Genomic DNA, 22159 nt, shown 5'->3' with positions numbered 1-22159 from the left:
CATGGCATATGCATGCTCAGCCAAGCATTAGGTGGTTGGCCATTCCTGCTGAAATCAGTAGGTTCAGCCAACAATTTTTTTTTTTGCTGTATGGCCAACTTATGATGATCGGTATGATCTCCAATGGAGAGTTTAGATACACTTCAATCTCTTTGAGAAGCCCGTCCAAAAAAATATATATATTTAGTATCTACCCAATAAGTGACAACACAGCCATAATAGTATTTCAATGCAGATTGCGATTTATTGTTAAATACGAGAGAGTTTGTTTTAGAATCCCTGTGAAGGGTACTGTGATAACCCACTAGTGCCAATCTACTCAAAAACAGCAGTAGCCCAACAATGTGAGAAACCTAGAATTATCACCCCGGTCATGAGAAGAGAGAGATTGTAAGGAAAGTATTCAGCCATGGTTGTTGATGGTGGACTCAGACAGAAGTTGAAGATGGGGGGGGGGGGGGGCCTAAACTCCAGTGAAGACTGAAATGTCCAAAAGCAAGACGCGTTCTAGTACAGACAGTGGCCATAAAAGTGGTCAACAAGGCCAAGTCTACCATAGTAACGCGCAAGGCAGCAGCGACAATGGTCACACTAAGAATTATATATTTACTCTTAGCAGGAGTGACACTTTCTGGTCTATCAGCGGTGTTTTGGCACCCTAGTTTTAAAGTGCTCGGCATGTATATTCAAAATCCCCATTAGGGTCCTGCTTGGTCTCCAGAGTTACAGTATCATACACAAGCCCCTTCCATACCCCCTTTTCTTCCAAAGCAACAGTTTCTCCATTGACTTTTGTCTTGCGGATGAAGGCAGTGAAAGGGATTGATGCATTTTCCATTTTGGAAACAACTAACTGAGCAGTGACTTTACTGTGCTGTGGGACATCGACTGTGATGCTTCTCTTCTCCACAATAGACCTGCTGGCGGTGGCGACTTTCTGGAACGTACCATTATAGGTTATGTTTGCTTGAAAGCCCAGGACAGAGAATGAAGCTGAAAAGGTGGTGTTCAGGCCCCAAGTTGTTTCCCAATGAGTAGTATCTGTGGTTCGGGTCTCCCAACTAAGAGTGAAACCATGGCTCTGAGCAACATCCGTCTTGTTGACGAAGGTCTCTTTCTTAAGCACACATGGGCGGCAGATGAGCTTAGAGACATCATTCAATTCAATGTCCGAGATATCAAAACAAGGGGCATACATGTCCCCCAGACCAGGACGTAGCCGGCAACAGTCATCCATGGCAGAACGACTGGCTTCAATGTTGTCTCCATGGTGTCGATATGTCCGGCATACGTAGAGGCCATTGGAGGCTTTAAACAGAACCTTCTCCCCATCATTGAACACATCAAACTCACAAAGTTCATCTGGGGTGCTCTTCTCTGTCTCCAAGTAGATTGTGCCTTCACAATTCATCCAGCTGACATACATATCTCGGAAATCCTGCAGCAGGACCTTGCCATTTGGGAGCACGGAGATGCGAAACTTGCTGCCAAGGTCCTTCATGTCTCGGGCATAGATCAGGTACTGCTTACCGTTACAATTCGAGCACAAGAACAGCTCATTGTCTGTCTGAAAGGAGACCCCTTCCTCAGTGCCCAAGTACATATTGAGGGGTCCAAGGCCTTTGGAAATACCCTACAGAAGTAGGAGAGAGAAAAAACTGAAATTAAACCCAAGAGAATGCATCATTTTTTTTTTTTAATCACACATGACCAACTTATTTCAGTCCCGACTCCAGGAAATCTAGGTTACAACCATTTTCGTTGTCTGTACTTGTGGTCAGCCATATTTATGTAACATCAATTTCTCAAAAAGAGAAACAAAATGAAGGGTTTATACCTACTGAGATATTTTGACATATGGGGGAGGGGTCAGGGTCAATGCTCTTCAGGGCTAGTTTACTACATCCATTACATACCATAAAAAGGGAAAAAAATTTTTAGAAAAGGTTAAATTTTCTTACCATCTGGAAACTGCAGGAACTGAGCAAATCCTGTAGAGTAAAATGGAAATAGTTAAAAGGATAGAACCATTAAAAGAGCGCAATTCCGAAAAGATAAACTACAGTAAGTGACAAAGGTGACCTCTGCTTTTGCAGGTAGATATGAGAAAAATTGTTTATTTATAAGCGTACGATTAGGGTTTTCCCCATAATAACTAGAATAGTGGTCCCAAGTCCCCTATTATGAATTGGCCTAAAAGGAGTAAAAAAGGCCTATGGCTGCTCTGTTCAAAGTCCATGAGGCTGACAAATACAGTGCTTGGCTGTTACCATGAGGCTAGGTTCACACTCCGGTCGGAAAACTTCTGGCTGTAGATTTCGAGTGTGGCCAGCACTAGGACATTGCTATTCCCATAGACCCCTGAAGAATGGACAGGACCATTATTTAGGTGGCAGAATTTTAGCCGCTGGAATTTCAAAACATGCACTGTGCACCAGAATCCCATTGACAGTGGGTTTCTGCTGCACCGGAATTTGACCAAAATTCCTAAGCGGATTCCTGGTTTGAAATTCCATAGTGTGTTTAGATACTGATTATATACTCCTCCTTTTAAGCTGGGTTCAAAGTCCTGAGAAACCAGAAACCATCTAAAATCAGATGTCATAGCCGATTTAAATAAAAGGAGATATCCGGCCTCCTAATATTGCCAAGGGCCAAGGTGCTCACACAAGCGTGTCTGCCCTTTTAATGTTAACCAGTACTCATACCTGCATTGCTCAATTTAGAAATTTCACTTGGAAATTCCGATGCAGCAGAGTCCCATTGCTGTTAATAGGGTGCCACTGCAAAATTCACACTGCAATATTTCCCCCTGCCAAAAGAATGGCCTTCTTTAGGCTGAATCTGCATTGAAGACGACCTTGTGGTCTATGGAGACAGCAGAGTCTGTGCGGTCCTAGCACCGACTAATTCAGTCAGCACCGGGCACATCTGCACATCTGTACCGCAGTACTGTCCCATTTGAGTGAACAGGGCAATACCCTGCACTGCCACTAGTAATACAGAAATGGTGAAGAGTTGGACTCCAGCCGGGGTTTCTTATACCATTTAACAGTGATCGCCAACCTGTGGCCCTCCAGCTTTTACATATGTATTGTCACAGTACAGAACATAGTCCTGTACTACACTTAGGCCCTGTCAGGTTGAGTCCCTCAGTGTCCTGGGGGCTCTCCCACAGTGTCTCCCCCATAATGAAGTTACTATGTCTAGCCAGAACAATGTTATGTATTATGTGTATATAAAGTACCAATGTAAATGTCTAAAAGGACCTTTGGAGGACCAATGTAAATGTTTAAAAGGACTTTTGGAGGACCAATGTAAATGTCTAAAGGACCTTTTGAGTTATCACATGTTATCCAGAGAGCACAAGTTAAACACATGACCTGCAGCTTGACCTATGGGCTTCTGGCTCAGCCCCCCTATATAAGTACTCAGACGGATCCCTCCAAGGAACAGCACAGGATAAAAGCGGCGCACAAGACTTCAAAGGTAAACTGGTTTATTTACCCGGCATGCAACGCGTTTCGCTGGACAACCAGGTGACGAGCAGAGCCCAAGATAGACAGCGACGACATCCGTATGATCAATGCATGCCCCCATGCATGCATTGATCATACGGATGTCGTCGCTGTCCATCTTGGGCTCTGCTAGTCATCTGGTTGTCCAGCGAAACGCGTTGCATCTAGAAAGATGTAGGAAATAAGTTTGCGTAGTCCCTTTGAGATATTCGGGATTGGGGCATTTAGTAGAGCTTGCTCCGGGGATTTCACTAGGTTCACACCTGTTACCGACAAAATAAAATAGACCCGTATCCAAAAGCGTTTCTCTTTAGCTCTTCTACCACATCTCTCTTACACCAGACCTTTGCCGAGGCATAACCCTCAGATCCAGCATCCAGTCCACCGGGAGGCCTCGTGCCGGCACATGTCAGTAAGTCCAGCCATCTATGTCTACTGTCTCTACCTACAACCAAGTCAAGTTACCAGACAAGTCAATTATAGTCAGAGTGGCTGCATGAAAGTCTGATCCAAAAGTATTACAACCCCAAGCAAGCGGCAAGGCCCTTTCCGTGTTACCGGGTGACTCTCTGGGACTCTGGCCTCGCTGTAAAGACTGTAACAACTGTGTGACCTCAGTAAAGCCTCCATTAACCATAACCTGGTCGTGGACTCTTGCCCTGCCTAACCTTGGCATAACGGGGATATCGTTTGGATGGTTACCGAACCCCAAAAACACTCTGGCATCACGAACATTAGGGGTTAGTAACATCTTGCCCCTGGGGTTAATACCATCTGCCTCAGCCACCTACACCCTTCACACCCAGTGGTCACCCCACAACTCGGGGGCCCCACACATACCTATAACTCCCAAAGGCTTTCAGGGCATGCTGGGAGTTCTAGTTCTGCTTTATCTAAACTGCAAATCTATTGCAGATTTTTTTTTTGTGGTTTCTGTGGCAAAAATCTGCAACAACCTACACAGAGAAAGAAATAAAGAAAAAAAATTACAAACATAGCAGCCTTGATGAGGCCAAAAACCTTAAGGTTTTATCACAAACTGTAGTGTGACGGCCATCGGGGCCACCAGGAAGAAAAAATAAATAAATAAATCTTAATTGTGCCGTCTTATTCTCCCGCTGAAAAACAGCAGTGCCCAACGGACCCCACTGACTATAATGGGGTCCACTGAGGCCCGCTGTTGCCCATTGACAGCCGTGTGAAGGTAGCATTACCTCCTTAAAGAGACTTGTATATTGTTTTTTACTTATCACAGTTTTCAAATAGAGCAAAGACACCTGTGGATATTGGCAGCGATACAGTCCTCCATGTCTGAGCTCTTGGCCACATTCATAGAGATACATGGAGGGGGTGTGCCAGCTGCTGCGTCATGCGGGGATGGAACGCCCCCTTTCCTGTACATTGCCACGGGCCCATACAGGAGATCGGGGGGGGGGGGGGGGGAGGGCCCAGCGCTCAGACCCCCCCTCGTGATTTAAACACGTATCCCCCCATTCTTCAGATAGGGGATAAAGTTCAGAGCACTATAGATCTCCATTAAGTTTTTCCTATTATTGGATGAGCCCTACAGCAGATACATAGTCCAGAACTTAAAACTCATACTCTGCTGAACCAACCCAAACCTAATGTGAAAAGGGGCCTAAGGCTGGGTATACATTTTATACACAAATTATATACACAAAGATAAAACACCACATCCTTACTATACGTTACGATCATAAATTGTAAGCCTGCTCACCACATCACAGCCGTAAGCCCGCTCACCACATCACAGCCATCTGACTGTAGCGGGTCCCTAACCTAATTTGACGTGGGGCTGAGCAACAAACCACAGCCGCAACACCAGTGCCCCATAGGGGAACAATCCAGTGCCAGAGCAGCCCTAATGCCACCTGACCTAGACCCCCGACTCTGGGCTGATTCACCCCACAGATAGGGTTGCCACCTTTCTTGCAAAAATAAAAATATACTGGCCATGTTAATTTGCATAATTATATATGCGCGACATCACATGATACACATGAGGGGAGGGAGAGTTTTGTCCTATCCTGACCCCTATAACTTTTTTCTCCTTATGAGGGCTCATTTTTTGCGCCCCCGATCTGTAGTTTTTAACACTACCATTTTTGTTTTAATGTGACTTTGAAATTATTAAAATCGGGAGTTGCAGTTAGTTACCAACTACAACTCCCAGCATGCCCTGATACAGCCTGTGGCTCAGCAGCTGCCCCAAATGAAAACTACAACTCCCAGCATGTTGGACTATATAGTAGTATATAGTATAGGTCAGTGTTTCCCCAACCAGGGGCGCCCCCCAGCATGCCCGGACAGCCGTTGGAGTTGTATTTTTGCAACAGCTGGAGGCACTCTGGTTGGGAAACACTGATATAGGATATGGTGCAACATTCCGGGAGTTGGAGGATTGGTTGGATAAATACCGGTATTTTTTATATCTACCACGGTTTTAAGTCTGGTGGGAAAACCGCATACGGGGGCAAAAATGAGCCGACCAGAGTCCGGTCACTCCGGTCACCACATACGGCAGGGATACTGGAGCACCCCTATGCGGTCCCATATTGCCTAAAACGTGATGTCAACCCAGCCTTACAAGTATAAAACATTGTTTTATATGTTGTGGGAAGAGAAGTTGCCCATAGCAACCAATCAGATCACTTTCATTTTTGAAGACCTCTGAAAAAAGAAGCAATCTGGTTGCTATGGGCAACAGCAGCTTTCCCTCTGGACAGGTTATGATAACTCTCCCCTTAGTTTACGTAAAAAGTTGTAATTTAGAAAAAACTAAAATTGGACACAAAATCCTTAAAAAAAAAAAAAAAAGTTTTAATATATATATATATATATATATATATATTCACTTGACCATATACAATATGATCATAAGAACATGTACTTAAAAAATAAATAATTATATATATATTTTTTATATTTATTTTTTTTATTTATTATATTTTTAAAAAAAATTTTAATTTTTTTTTGTTGTTGTTGTGAAAGACCTAACTTACATGTTTAATTCCAGCAAACCGAACCCTTAAAAAACTAGGGGGGAGGGGGGGGGGAATCCCACTATGCAAAGGGACCTTATTTACCGTATTTTTCACCGAAAAGTTGGTGCGTCGTATATGGCGAATACACACCTATCGGGTCGGTTCCTGCGGCCATCAACGGCCGGGACCCGCGGCTAATACAGGACATCACCGATCGCGGTGATGCCCTGCATTAACCCTTCAGACGCAGCGATCAAAGCTGACCGCCGTGTCTGAAGCTAAAGTGACACTAACCCAGCTACTCAGTCGGGCTGTTCGGGACCGCCGCGGTGAAATCGCGAACAGCTTACAGGACACCGGGAGGGACCTTACCTGCCTCCTCAGTGTCTGCACCGTGCCGGGATCCCCTGCACGGCCAGTGCTCTCCTTCGACGTCATCACGCACACCGTCCCGTCATCCAATAGGAGCGGCGTACGTAGCGACGTGATGACGGCGACGGAGAGCGTGGATCCCACGGAAGAAGACGTCCGGAGCGGCGGGGACACCACCGGGACGCTGCAACAACAATGGAGCGACATCCAGGGCAGCGGTGACGGGTCCGGAGCGGCGGGGACACGTCAGTACTACCTCCTATACCAGTGGTCTTCAACCTGCGGACCTCCAGATGTTGCAAAACTACAACTCCCAGCATGCCCGGACAGCCAACGGCTGTCCGGGCATGCTGGGAGTTGTAGTTTTGCAACATCTGGAGGTCCACAGGTTGAAGACCACTGTTGGGTACAGAATTTTTTTTCTAGATTTTGCACCTTTAAAATTAGGTGCGTCTTATAGGGCGAAAAATACAGTAACCTGTATACAACTATGTCACCATCAGCAGTGGGGGGGGGGGGACTCCTCTTTTATATATTTTATATTGAGAGCTGTGCACCAAATATTGGGTTTTAAAGTTGGTTGTTTTTGTGGGAAGAAAGAGTTTTTGTTTGATGAATCTGCTTTTCCCCCACAAGGTTTCCCCAAAAACACAAAAAAATTAAAAAAAAAAAAAGTGTTGCTGTGCTTGGGAAATCTGGGCCTACATGTGAATAAAGCCTTAGGGGAGATACAGAAGCAGCGAAGTGCAGTCACTTCCCCCAGTGCGGAAACCTCAAGATGGAGGGAAAACATTTGTATATAAAGTAATGACGCAGGCAGAGTCCCCCCCATCTGCTGTCCATGGAGCCGCCATATTCCCCCCCCTCCCCGTACACATTCATACAGGACTCACCAGCAATACTGCACCCTCTGACCAAAACAGACAAGTCCTGCCATCTCCTCCCCCACCCAAGACATTTAACTTTCGGGCCTGTAGCAGGTGATCCAGATCTTTCCTAATGAGAGGGAAAATGTGATCAGGCCGGGATCTCAGAAGTTAAAGGGGAACTCTGGTACTGAACTTGGGGAGCCCAGATGCCCAGAGGGGAGCGCTGGGCGGGAGATCACAGGGAATACCAGCAGAATGGATCCCTGCGAACAGACCCTTGTCCCTCATTCTGTGGATAGGGGATCAGAAAGTCACTACCAGAGTTCCCCTTTAAGGCTAGGTTCACACTGAGTCACTGTTCCCATTGGCCATATCTATCAGCAACAGGGTGCTGACATATACTGTTAGGCTGGGTTCACACTACGGAATTTCTGGGCAGAATTTCTGCCGGAGATTTAGCCAGCGGCATTAAGACCGCACGGACTGCATTGCCGTCCCCATAGACGGCAATGCATTTCCGGGTGGATCTTTTGGGAGATCTGCTCAGAAATGCATTGACATCTATGGGGACGGCATTGCAGTCCGCACGGTCCTAGTGCCGCCGGCTTGATCTCCGGCAGAAATTCTGCCCAGAAATTCCACAGTGTGAACCTAGCCTTAGGCTAGGTTCAGACTACGGAATCTCCAGGCAGAAAATTTCCGCCCGGAGATTCCGAGTGACTGAATCAGTCGGCGCTAGGACCGCGCGGACACTGCAGTCTCCAATAGACTGCAATGTGTTCCGCGCAGATTTCCGCCTGAAGAAAGAGCAACGCCATTCTTCAGGCGGATATTTCCAAGCGGATTGTCCGATCACAAATTCCGCTTCACAAATTCCGAAGCGTGAATTTGTGAACGGAAAATCATTGACTACACTAGACATTTTAGCAAGCGGAATTTCCGCCTGCAATTTCGAAGCAGAATTGCAGGGCGGAAATTCCGTAGTCTGAACCGAGCCTTAGGCTGCGTTCACCCTGAGTAAATCGAGAGGAATTCACGCTGAAAAATGTATGTGCGGAAAAAAGAATTTTCTATTTGCGTGGAATTGCGCGCGGAAATGGCAAGTGAAGGGTTTTTCAGCCACTTCCGCGCAAATTCCACGCGTAAGAATTTTTTTTTTTTACCATTGACTTCTATTGATTTCTGCTAGCGGATTCCGCTTGAAGAATGAACATGTTCTTTCTTCAAGCGGAAAGGAATTCTGCGTCGGAATTCTGCTACCAGAATTTCCGCAGTGTGAACAGGACAGCGGAAAAAACATTAAAGTCAATGGGCAGAGAAGATGTGCATCAATTTGAAGCGGAGAATTCATGAGGAAATACTCGAGTAAATTCCTCTTGAATTACTCAGTGTGAACGCACCCTTAACAGGAGCAGCGGACCCCATTGATTTCTATGGCTGAACAGAGTCACCTAGACAAAAAAAAACGGGGGACGCTGGGCTTTTGAATATGGTGCATATGGCCTAAACCAGTGGTCTTCAACCTGCAAACCTCCAGATGTTGCAAAACTACAACTCCCAGCATGCCCGGACAGCCAACGGCTGTCCGGGCATGCTGGGAGTTGTAGTTTTGCAACATCTGGAGGTCCGCAGGTTGGAGACCACTGGCCTAAACAAAATCACTGGGTGACGCCGTAAGGCCATAAGAATCAATGGGGGTCCGCTGCTTCCTATTACAGTATGCCCCTTGGATGCTGTTAGAGATGAGCGAACTTACAGTAAATTCGATTCGTCACGAACTTCTCGGCTCGGCAGTTGATGACTTATCCTGCTTCAAATGAGTTCAGCTTTCAGGTGCTCCGGTGGGCTGGAAAAGGTGGATACAGTCCTAGGAGAATCTTTCCTAGGACTGTATCCACCTTTTCCAGCCCACCGGAGCACCTGAAAGCTGAACTAATTTATGCAGGAAAAGTCATCAACTGCCGAGCCGAGAAGTTCGTGACGAATCGAATTTACTGTAAATTCGCTCATCTCTAGATGCTGTATGTAGTGTGAAACAAGCTGTACCCAAACCTGTGCAGAGGAAGAGTGGTGTAGTTGCCCATAGCAACCAATCAGATTCTTTTATTTTTAAAAGGGCCTCTGAAACATGATGGCGGGAATCTGATTGGTTGCTATGGGCAACTGCACCACTTTTTTTTCTTCACAGGTTTTGATGAATCTCATCCCTCATGAGGCCTTTTTGCTGAAAAAAAAATAGCATAAAATTTACGCTCGGAAATTCCTGTCAATGGATTTCTGCTGCGCAGTCCACACTTCGGAATTTTTCGCGGTGGGGAATACTGTGGCATTTTTTGTCCCTGTCATGGCCGCCATTCCCAGTCCTGACCACTGGTGTAATGGCCGGCAGTAACATGATAGGGATCTATGAGGCTGTCGGTTTGGATCAGTCGTTTTTCAGTCAGGATCAGGACTTATGTGACCGTATTACATTCCTGTGGTATCGAACCCAAGAGGACAGGTGAGATATCAGGTGGAGCCTCTGGAATGGCCTAACAGGCATACAGATAGTTATGGCGGGGCTATACGGCCTTTGTTATGGGGCATAACAAAGGCCGTGTAGCCCCGCCATAACTATCTGTATGCCTGTTAAAGTGGTTACCAATGGTTGCCATGGCAGCAGGGGGCCTGCTGCCATGGCAACCATTGGCAACCACTTTAAAGCAGGATCCCAGCTGTGTATTCCCGGCGCGGTCCAGCTGCTGATGGTGCAGGAGCGCAGTGATAGCGTCCATGTGACCCAAATAGTACAGAACAGGCCCCCAGACTATTACAGTGGGTGTCATTGAGACCCCTACATACAGGGTATACACCGCTTTATACTACTATTGGGGTTTAGAAGTGTTTGGATCCCTAGGGATTATGGGAACTAAGTTTTTAAATAATGACAGAAAAAAAACGACACCAGAGACAGTTTTGTTTAGAAGGCGCGGCGCAATTTTATTATTATTATTTATTATTAATTTTTTTATTTATATTATATTTATTATATTTTTATTAGGGAGCTCTTACAGGGGCGTTAGCCGCATTGCACTTTATAACAGCGACAAGTCCAGGTGCTGTTAACAGCATCCACTAGCGCCCTTCTAGAAGCCCCCCGTAGCGATAGGCAGAGGTCCCATATTCTATTAAATAATGTGGCTTGTGGTTCTTTTTTGGGTTCAGTGGAGTGTGAACCTGAAGAGCCACCGCCAAGTGATCCAGAGGAAGGTGAAGAAAAAACCCGGAGACCGGAACTCAGGGGAAAAATAATTCCTTCCTGACCCCACAAGTGGCGATCGGATATCACCCTGGATCACGTCTCTCGTCTGCTCACCGCTGCTGAACACCCCCTGTGTATAGGGGAACTGATATCAGCGTCACACACACACCAACCTGCTGGTACAGGTGGGTGACGCTGATCACACTCGTCATTACCGTCTGTTGATGTCGAGATGCCGAAAAATGCAGAAGTATGCCGAAAATGTAGATGCTGGACAGCAGGTTAGTGCAGGTGACGCTGATGTCACCTGCTCCTCCTCAGCTCCTCCTTAGCTCCTCCTCAGCTCTTCCTCAGCTCCTCCTCAGTTCTTCCTCAGTTCCTCCTCAGCTCTTCCTCAGCTCCTCCTCAGTTCTTCCTTAGCTCCTCCTCAGTTCTTCCTCAGCTCCTCCTCAGTTCTTCCTCAGCTCCTCCTCAGTTCTTCCTCAGCTCCTCCTCAGTTCTTCCTCAGCTCCTCTTCAGTTCTTCCTCAGCTCCTCCTCAGCTCCTCCTCAGCTCTTCATCAGCTCTTCCTCAGCTTTTCATCAGCTCCTCCTGAGCTCTTCCTCAGCTCCTCCTCAGCTCTTCCTCAGCTCCTCCTCAGCTCTTCATCAGCTCTTCCACCAGGCTTCTTCTGCTGCAACTAAGCAGACTCAGCCCTGTGTGATCCTTATATGCAAGTTCATTGTGATGTCATGCACTGTTGAGGTGTTGCGGGGTCTTATGATGTCACATGCCGTCAAGGATACCAAAACAACTGTCGGCCATTTTGTTGGCTTGAGTTTAGGAGGCCCCTTAGACATTAAACCAGTGTTTCCCAACCAGGGTGCCTGTTCCATTCTCAGCATGTTGGGAGTTGTAGTTTTGCAATAGCTATAGGCACTCTGATTGAGAAACACTGCTTTTATTTGGGGGTTGTTTTTCATATTATCTTTCACGTTTTTTCATATTATTCCTATTGTTATATAACATGTGACTATATTGTCTGATATATATGCTGTGAAACAAAAATTTCATAATAATAATAATAAAAAATTATCTGATTAAATAAAATTTAAAAAAAGATTGGACGATCCCGTCGTAGCTGCCGAGACCAAGATCGCATGCGGTCTTGGCAGTGTTAACCCCATAGATGCTGTGGTCGGTCCTGATCATGGCATCTGTAGGATTGAAAGGGGGTGGGGCTCCTCCTGTCCCCCATCAGCGACCCAATGGTTGTCATGGCAACAGGAAGCCAGCTGATGGCCTCTTCTCTGCTAGGTACGGAAGCCTGTGAGGTCCATTCATAGGCTGGATCCCATAGTCTCAGTGTCAATGTAATACTGATAGTTATACTGTGTGGCAGTATAGTATAACACAGTGGTCTTCAACCTGCGGACCTCCAGATGTTGCACAACTACAACTCCCAGCATGCCCGGACAGCCGTTGGCTGTCCGGGCATGCTGGGAGTTGTAGTTTTGCAATATCTGGAGGTCCGCAGGTTGAAGACCACTTGCATAACAGATAAGCAATATCAAAATAAAATGTTTTTTCATGATGTTAATTATCCCGCACGGTGGCCGGTGTAAAAAAATTAATAAATAGCAAAAAAAGCCCAAGAACTGCTAATTTTAGTCCAAAAAGGTGAAATTAAATGATCAACAGATAGCATGTAATGCAACTGGTACCAATAAAATGTCCGGCTTTTCCTGCAAAAAAAAAACCCTCACACATTGGCAAAATCACACATACACAAAAAAAAAGGAATTTGTTATGAATCGTACCGAAACACAGAATAAAGATACCATGTTTATTTATACCGCACAGGGAACACCATAAAAAAAAAGAAACACCAGAAATTTTCCAAATTTTTTTTACAATATTTTGGAGTTTTTCACAAGAAAACACTGCATGTGTCAACAAAAATATACCACGAATACAAAGTACAATATGTCACGAAAAACAATCCCAGAATCGCTTCACTCAGTAAAAGCATCTAAAGTTATTGCAACTTATAGAGACCCAGGTCAGAATTAAAAAACAGGGCCCGGTCATTAAGGGGAAAAAAAACAGGGCCCGGTCATTAAGGAAAAAAAACAGGGCCCGGTCATTAAGGAAAAAAAACAGGGCCCGGTCATTAAGGGAAAAAAAACAGGGCCCGGTCATTAAGGTAAAGAAACAGGGCCCGGTCATTAAGGTAAAAAAACAGGGCCCGGTCATTAAGGGAAAAAATGATGCCTGAGGAAGCTGCGCATGTGCAGCGAAACGCGTTGCATTCTGGTCAATAAATCCTCTTTTAAGTTTATCTACCTGTCTGGTCGATCAGCGCCGTCAGCCGGGTTCCCTTGAAGCCAAACATCCACTACCGTTTATGTTCTGGAGGGCAGCAGACGGTCCATCCTATACCCATTCCCTTTGTTGTGTATGTGCCTACACAACCACCCAGGGTGAACAGTTCATTTATACAACTATTCAGCTCTCTGGGTCCAACAATATTATTCTATGGAGCGCTTACTTCCTTATCTCATTAAGGTAAAACAACTGGGCCCAGTCATTAAGGTAAAAATAGGGCCCAATCATTAAATGGTCACTCTCATTAAAACAAGTGCTATTGCACTCCTTATGGTAAATAAAAAATATTTGTAATATACTTTGGTTAAAAAAAAATGAAGTTTTCTATGTTTTATTTGTGCTTAAAAAAGCTCAAGAGCCCATTTCCCCCCATCTTATACACAGACTTAGGACCGAAGGCCAAACACAGGAAGTGCAGCCTGGAGTGCTGAGGGGGGGGGGGTGTCCAACCAACAGCAAATGGCAGTTAAGTGTGGGAGGAGCTATGATTGGATGAGGCTGGACACCCCCCCCACCCCTCAGCACTCCAGGCTGCACTTTCTGTGTTTGGACTTTGGTCTAAAGTCTGTGTATAAGATGGGGGGAAATGTGCTCTTGAGCTTTTTTAAGTACAAATAAAACATAGAAAACTTCATTTTTTTTAAACAAAGTATATTAGAAATATTTTTTATTCACCATAAGGAGTGCAATAGCAAAAATTCGTTTTAATGAGAGTTACCCTTTAAGGTAGAAACAGGGCTCGGTCATTAAGGTAAAAACAGGGCTCGGTCATTAAGGTAAAAACAGGCAGCGTGCTTAAAGGAGATATTTTATTGGGGGAAAAAAACATATCCCCTTTCTAAAGGATAGGGGGTACATTTTAGATCGAGGGGAGTCCAACCGCTGGGACCCTCTGCGATCTCTTGTACAGGGACCCGGCTCTCCCAAAGGAATGGCGCGTTATGACCCCCACAAAAAGCGGTGGCGGAATGCCCCCTCCATATTTCTCTATGAGAATACCGAAGATAGCTGAATGTCTCTCCCATAGAGATATATGAAGGGGGCGTGTCGGCCACCGCTTCGTGCGGGGGTCATGACGCGCCGCTCCCGGGGAGAGTCGGGGCCCCGTACAGGTTGGACCCCCCCCCGCTTCCGCGATCTAAAACATATCCTCTATCCTTTGGTTAGGGGATACGTTTTTCCCCATGATAAATCTCCTTTAAGGGGTTAAGAATTTTTTTTTATTATTTGGCCAGGTTTTGGCGTCAGGTGCAGAACAGTCACCCGGGATCTTCTCCAATGGGGTTTTGTGAAGGTTCATATGAGAGCGGAGGACGGGAGACGTGCGGGAGGACAGACTGTGAGTATGACGCCCCCTATCATACCGTCTCCGGCACACGTCCCGTATCACCTCATAATAACATTTATTTCACTAATAAAATTCTCTGATTTTTTTTCTTTTTCATATCATATTTTATATGGGGTTTTACAAAATAATATATTTTTATTATATATATATATATATATATATATATATATATATATACACACATATATAAATGATGTATTATGTAAGATATATATTTTCCATTTTATTATGTTTATATGTTTTTTATACACTGGATTGTAATGTCATTAATGCAGCAGATATATATCATAGTAAATGTGCTGATTCCATTATGTTACATTTGTATCCTTTATTTATTTTTGCTGCTTTTTTTAATTTTTTTAAATATTTTTTTTAGCATTTTATTTTATGCCATATTCCTTCCGTAATAACTTTATATTTCAGACTGCAGGTCTACTCCCCTTTAGGCTAGAGAAATGTTTCTCCACCAGGGTGCCTCCAGCTGTTGCAAAACTACAACTCCCAGCATGCCCGGACAGCCAGCGGCTGTCCGGGCATGCTGGGAGTTGTAGTTTTGCAACAGCTGGAGGCACCCTGGTTGGGAAAACACATTAATTTGGTGGGATAATAAGAACTGTTCCATTGTAGACCGTCATAGAGCATAATTAGTCCACGATTTTTCAGACGCATTTTTATAAATGAAATACTACTGGGAAAAAAAACACTGTGCGAACCCAGCCTAATGCTTTCTATACATGAAACTTTTTTTTTTTTTTATATATATATATATATATATATATATATATATATATATATATATTTTTTTTTTACATTTTACTATGTTTATATGTTTTTAATACATTGGATTGTAATGTCATTAAAGGGGTACTCCGGCGGAAAACATTTATTTTATTTTTTTAAATCAACTGGTGCCAAAAAGTTAAACAGATTTGTAAATTACTTTTACTATTAAAAAAAATAAAAAAATAAAAAAAAAATCTTAATCCTTCCAGTACTTATTAGTTCCTGAATACTAGAGAAGAAATTCTTTCCTTTATGGATTTCTTTTCTGTCTTGTCCACATTGCTCTCTGCTGACACCTCTGTCCGTGTCAGGAACTGTCCAGAGCAGCATAGGTTTGCTATGGGGATTTTTTTTTTCTCCTGCTCTGGACAGTTCCTGACACGGACAGAGGTGTCAGCAGAGAGAGCACTGTGGTCGTGACAGAAAAGAAATCCAAAAAGAAAAGAATTTCCTCTGTAGTATACAGAAGCTGATAAGTACTGGAAGGATTAAGATTTTTTTTTTTTTTAATAGAAGTCATTTACAAATTTGTTTAACTTTCTGGCGCCAGTTGATAAAAAAATAAAATAAATAAAATGTTTTCCACCGGAGTACCCCTTTAATGACATTACAATCCACTGTATTAAAAACATATAAACATAGTAAAATTTCTTAAACTATATATTAATAAATAGATATATTAAACTATAGTAAATGTACTGCACCTATTCTATTATGTTACATTTGCATACCTTTATATATATATATATATATATATATATATATATATATATACATATATATATATATATAATTATTATTATTTTATTTTTTTATTTTTATTTTTTATTTTTCTTATTTATATGATTTGTATTATGATTATTATTAATAAAAATAATAATAACAATAAAAATAATAAATAATTAAAAAATGCCAGCCTTCTTTGTGGAGTTTTGTGAGATCCTTATATTGCAGCTGAAATGATCCATGTTCTTAAAGGGCCGGTAATCCCAGTGTCGGTGGCTTATAATAATACAGCAGCGTTAGAAGACTCAGATATCATCCGGCATTAATATGGATATAAGTAGAGTTTATAGTAGAGAATAAAGAACAGTACAGTCCAGCCCCAGAGGGAGAATAATAGATGTCAGCACTGGAGATATGAGGCGTAAAGTAGAGGTTATAATAAAGAAGAACACTACAGCGCATGTTGATGTGTTGTTTTTGGATTTTTTTATTTTTTATTTTACTTTTTTTTTATTATTCAATAATTTTTTTTTAACAATTATTATAATTTTTTTTTTATTTTTTTTTTTTTAGTAGGTGCATTTTTTGTAGGTTTTTACTTTCTTTCTTTTTTATCTATTTATTTATTTTTTTACCCACCAAAAATAAATGTCAAAAACGCCTAAAAAAAAAAATAAGTGATGTCCGTTTCTACACATATTTTTAAACAGGAAACAAAATGATGGAAATAACTAAACAAATGTGAGAAGGGCCGACAGCAGCGCTCTAGACCCCAGGAAAGGCAGGGGGAGAGAAGCGGGCAGCGACGGCCTCTCTCCCCCTGCCTTTCCTGGGGGTATATCGGGGTATACACGCGCACAGACTTTAGACTAAAAATTTTAGCCTAAAAAGTACGTGTTATACGCCGATAAATACGGTATATCTTTCTCTACTTTTCTATGTTCATTTTAAAATCAGTAATTGCTGAAATTTGGGTATTACAACTTTTTTTAATTCTTTATTTTTTTGCATGTGTAATAGCTAAACGTGAAGGAAAAGCTGCAGCAGAAGATAAAGTAGACGCTGGAGGGATATTCACTCAGGTACCGGAGACGCTTCACCTCTTGAGTCTTTATTACTTCATCTATATAAAGATCCTGGGTCACAACCTAAATCACTGGCACCCATCATTAGAGTGCTGCTCTTCTCCATTGTGACATCTATCTCTCTCATATCTATCTATCTATCTATCTCATATCTATCTATCTATCTCATATCTATCTCATATCTATCTCATATCTATCTATCTCATATCTATCTCATATCTATCTATCTATCTATCTATCTCATATCTATCTATCTCATATCTATCTATCTCATATCTATCTCATATCTATCTATCTATCTCATATCTATCTCATATCTATCTATCTCATATCTATCTATCTCATATCTATCTATCTAATCCAATCTATCTATCTCATATCTATCTATCTCATATCTATCTATCTCATATCTATCTATCTCATATCTATCTATCTCATATCTATCTATCTCATATCTATCTCATATCTATCTATCTAACTCATATCTATCTCATATCTATCTTTCTCATATCTATCTATCTCATATCTATCTCATATCTATCTCATATCTATCTATCTATCTCATATCCATCTATCTATCTCATATCTATCTATCTCATATCTATCTATCTATCTCATATCTATCTCATATCTATCTATCTATCTCATATCCATCTATCTATCTCATATCTATCTATCTCATATCTATCTCATATCTATCTATCTATCTATCTCATATCTATCTCATATCTATCTATCTCATATCTATCTCATATCTATCTATCTCATATCTATCTATCTCATATCTATCTATCTCATATCTATCTCATATCTATCTATCTATCTATCTCATATCTATCTATCTCATATCTATCTATCTCATATCTATCTCATATCTATCTATCTATCTCATATCTATCTCATATCTATCTATCTCATATCTATCTATCTCATATCTATCTATCTAATCCAATCTATCTATCTCATATCTATCTATCTCATATCTATCTATCTCATATCTATCTATCTCATATCTATCTATCTCATATCTATCTATCTCATATCTATCTCATATCTATCTATCTAACTCATATCTATCTCATATCTATCTTTCTCATATCTATCTATCTCATATCTATCTCATATCTATCTCATATCTATCTATCTATCTCATATCCATCTATCTATCTCATATCTATCTATCTCATATCTATCTATCTATCTCATATCTATCTCATATCTATCTATCTATCTCATATCCATCTATCTATCTCATATCTATCTATCTCATATCTATCTCATATCTATCTATCTATCCATCTCATATCTATCTCATATCTATCTATCTCATATCTATCTCATATCTATCTATCTCATATCTATCTCATATCTATCTATCTCATATCCATCTATCTATCTCATATCTATCTATCTATATCATATCTATCTATCTCATATCTATCTATCTATCTCATATCTATCTATCTCATATCTATCTCATATCTATCTAATATCTTTCTATCTCATATCCATCTATCTATCTATCTCATATCTATCTATCTATCTCATATCTATCTATCTATCTCATATCTATCTCATATCTATCTATCTATCTCATATCCATCTATCTATCTCATATCTATCTATCTCATATCTATCTATCTTTATCATATCTATCTATCTCATATCTATCTATCTCATATCTATCTCATATCTATCTCTCTCTCATATCCATCTATCTATCTCATATCTATCTATCTATCTCATATCCATCTATCTATCTCCTATCTATCTATCTATCTATCTATCTATCTATATCATATCTATCTATCTCATATCTATCTCATATCTATACATCTATCTATACAAAGATAGAATTATTTTGTTGCTGTATATATCTATCTATCTATCTCTCTCATATCTATCTATCTATCTATCTATCTCATATCTGTCTATCTATCTCATATCTATATATCTATCTATAAAAAGATAGAATTCTTTTGTTGCTGTATATATCTATCTATCTATCTCATATCTATCTATCCCATATCTATCTATCTATCTATCTATCTCATATCTATCTATCTCATATCTATCTATCTCATATCTATCTATCTCATATCTATCTATCTCATATCTATCTCTATCTCATATCTATCTCATATCTATTTATCTATCTCATATCTATCTATCTATCTCATATATATCTATCTATCTCATATATATCTATCTATCTCATATATATCTATCTATCTCATATATATCTATCTATCTCATATCTATCTATCTGTTTACAGCGGGGAAAATAAGTATTGAATACGTCAACATTTTTCTCACTTAATATATTTCCAGTTTCTATTAACATAACATTTTCCCAGATGTTGTAACACCCCAAGTAATTCATACACACTAAGAAACCAAAACAAATAAGCTCAGAAATTAGGTTATGTGTAACAATGTGAAAAGAAAAAGGGAAAAAAAGTATTAAGCACATGAAGAAAGGGAGGTACAAAAAGGCATGGAAAGCCAAGACAACAGCAGAAATCTATTCGTAATTAAAAAGCAATCCAGCCCCTTGTTAGTGCAGTCGGTTTAGTCCCAATTGATGGCTACAAAAAGGTCTCATTGGCAGGAGGTCACACAAGACACATCTCATGATGGGCAAAAGCAGAGACAGACATTCACAACCCAGTTATTGCAAAACATTCTGACGGTGTTTGCTGAAAGCTTCTGAATGTCCCAGTGGGCTCTGTTTGGGCCATAATACGGAAGTACAGAGGACGATCATTTCACCAAAAATTTCCTTCGGTCAGGTGAGGAGTAAGAAAAATAATCAGAAGAATTGTCCGTGAGCCGAGAAGACCTGGAATAAGCGGGTACTGCTCAATGGGAAAAAGGTGACAGCCCAATACTTATTCCATCTACTGTATCTACCTCTCTCATAGATACATTAGACACATCACTTTTATAGGTTCATCCCCTACTACAGGCGACACAGATGACAAACACCCTTTGATTCCCTTAGAAAATTCTACAAGACTCAATAGAAGAATCCGCCTTGATGATAGACGTTCTACATTGGTGGAGATGCCATAAAGGTGAGGTTCAGTCAAGTTATTTGAATGCACATGTGACATGGCAATAAATATCTATATGAACTTTCCAGAAACTTAAAGGGATACTCCCCCCCCCTAGACATCTTATCCCCCTATCCAAAGGATAGGGGATAAGATGTCTGATCTTGGGGGTCCCAACGTGATCTTGGCTGCGGCACCCCAGACATCCGGTGCATGGAGGGAACTTCGCCCCGTTCCGGATGACTGGTGATGCGGGGCGGAGGCTTGTGACGTCACGGTCACTCCCGCTCAGGATGTCATGGTCACGACCCCTCAATGCAAGTCTATGGGACTTGCATTGAGGGGGCGTGGTCGTGACGTCACAAGTGGTAGTGACCATGACGTCACAAGCCTCCGCCCCTTTGGATAGGGGATAAGATGTCTAGGAGCGGAGTATCCCTTTAAGTGATCTAATCTTTTGTTCATATTTCCAGCAATCCAATGGCAAAAACTGGAAACCAGTCATCTGTGTCCATCTTTCTGGTGGTGGGTCTATGTGATGCTAAAGACCCTCAGGTTCTGCTGTTCCTCGTCTTCCTTGGCATCTACCTCATCACAGTTGTCGGTAATATTGTCATTCTAAGTGTCATCACCTCCAGCCAGCGTCTGCACACCCCCATGTACTTCTTCTTAGCCAACCTTTCCATCATTGATATCATTTTCTCATCGGTCACTGTCCCAAATCTTCTGTTCATTCTGGTCACAGGTCAGAAGGCCGTCTCTTTCTCAGGCTGTGTCACCCAGCTATCATTTTTCCAATTCTTCGTGGTGGCAGAATGTTACCTCCTTGCCGTCATGGCGTACGATAGATATGTGGCCATCTGCTTCCCGCTCAACTACACCCTCATCGTGAGCCGGGAGGTGAGGTTCAGGATGGTCCTTTCTTGTTGGGCTTGTGGTCTAGTAAACTCGGTGGTCCAAGCCATTTCAATCTCCTGCCTTGACTTTTGTGGCCCGAATAAAGTGGACCATTTCTTCTGTGACGTTACTCCTCTCTTTAAGTTGTCTTGTTCTGACACGAAGCTTGGTGAAGCCATATTTTTGTTTGTAGTCGCAGTTGCTGGGATGGGGCCATTGACTTTTATCTTGGTCACCTATGGCCGGATCATCGCTGCGGTTACAAAGATTAGCACCAGCAGAGGTCGACAAAAGACTTTCTCTACTTGTGCCTCCCACTTCACAGTAGTGGCTCTATACTACGGCAGTGGGATCTTCAGCTATATCTGGCCCTCCTCTACCTATGCCATGGACAAAGATGTTAAGGTGGTGGCCGTGCTCTACACCATCATGACGCCCATGCTGAACCCCATTATTTACAGCCTGAGAAACAGGGAGGTAAAACGGGCACTGAAGAAGATGCTGGGGAGCAAGAATATACATTGAGTTTTTTAACATCTACCACATTGTCTTCCATATTTTGTCACCCAATATCACTCAATAAAAGTGTATTGTCTGTTTTTCTGTATTTTGTATTTTCTTCTTTTGGTCCTGTTCAGATATTGTTTTTGTCTGAACAGTTTCTGTGTTAATTCTCCCTGGTTTGGGAAGAGTTAATGTTTTCAGCCTATTGCATCTTGGGTGGGGTTATTTAGATCCTAGCTCTGCTGGAACTCGCTGCTGGTAATTAGACCTGTATTCTGGCCATGTTGGCATCATGTTAACTTTGTCTCTGTGCACATATCCTGAGTATTAACCATGGTTTTCTGTCCTGTTTGATATATAGATTTTAGCCTGCTTTGTTTTAGTACAT

The 22159-nt window shown here is 41.9% G+C and overlaps 2 protein-coding genes across 5 annotated transcripts; one reads left to right on the top strand and one right to left on the bottom strand.

Annotated features, from left to right (window-relative positions):
* Nucleotides 1–240: 240 nt before the first annotated feature.
* On the bottom strand, nucleotides 241–7905 carry LOC130291159 (uncharacterized). Its single transcript, XM_056539630.1, has 3 exons — nucleotides 7789–7905; nucleotides 1962–1991; nucleotides 241–1633 (listed from the first exon to the last, which is right to left on the bottom strand). The coding sequence occupies exons 2-3, from the start codon at nucleotides 1962–1964 to the stop codon at nucleotides 665–667; spliced, it is 972 nt and encodes a 323-aa protein (XP_056395605.1). The 5' UTR covers nucleotides 1965–1991; nucleotides 7789–7905; the 3' UTR covers nucleotides 241–664.
* Nucleotides 7906–10479: 2574 nt separating this feature from the next.
* On the top strand, nucleotides 10480–21821 carry LOC130291790 (olfactory receptor 5A2-like). Of its 4 annotated transcripts, none has more exons than XM_056541060.1 (5): nucleotides 10480–10608; nucleotides 17250–17311; nucleotides 20107–20190; nucleotides 20319–20391; nucleotides 20844–21821. In XM_056541060.1, exon 5 carries the CDS (start codon nucleotides 20851–20853, stop codon nucleotides 21790–21792), a length of 942 nt encoding a protein of 313 aa, XP_056397035.1. In that variant the 5' UTR covers nucleotides 10480–10608; nucleotides 17250–17311; nucleotides 20107–20190; nucleotides 20319–20391; nucleotides 20844–20850; the 3' UTR covers nucleotides 21793–21821. The 4 variants fall into 4 exon arrangements, with proteins under 4 accessions (XP_056397035.1, XP_056397031.1, XP_056397032.1 ...); XM_056541056.1 differs by having other exon boundaries at nucleotides 20265–20391; XM_056541057.1 differs by lacking the exon at nucleotides 10480–10608 and adding an exon at nucleotides 12562–12664 and having other exon boundaries at nucleotides 20265–20391.
* The last annotated feature ends 338 nt before the right edge of the window (nucleotides 21822–22159 follow it).

This window comes from Hyla sarda, chromosome 9 (genome assembly GCF_029499605.1).
Source record: "Hyla sarda isolate aHylSar1 chromosome 9, aHylSar1.hap1, whole genome shotgun sequence".
Taxonomy (NCBI): domain Eukaryota; kingdom Metazoa; phylum Chordata; class Amphibia; order Anura; family Hylidae; genus Hyla; species Hyla sarda.
This window is presented reverse-complemented; position numbering and strand designations above follow the sequence as displayed.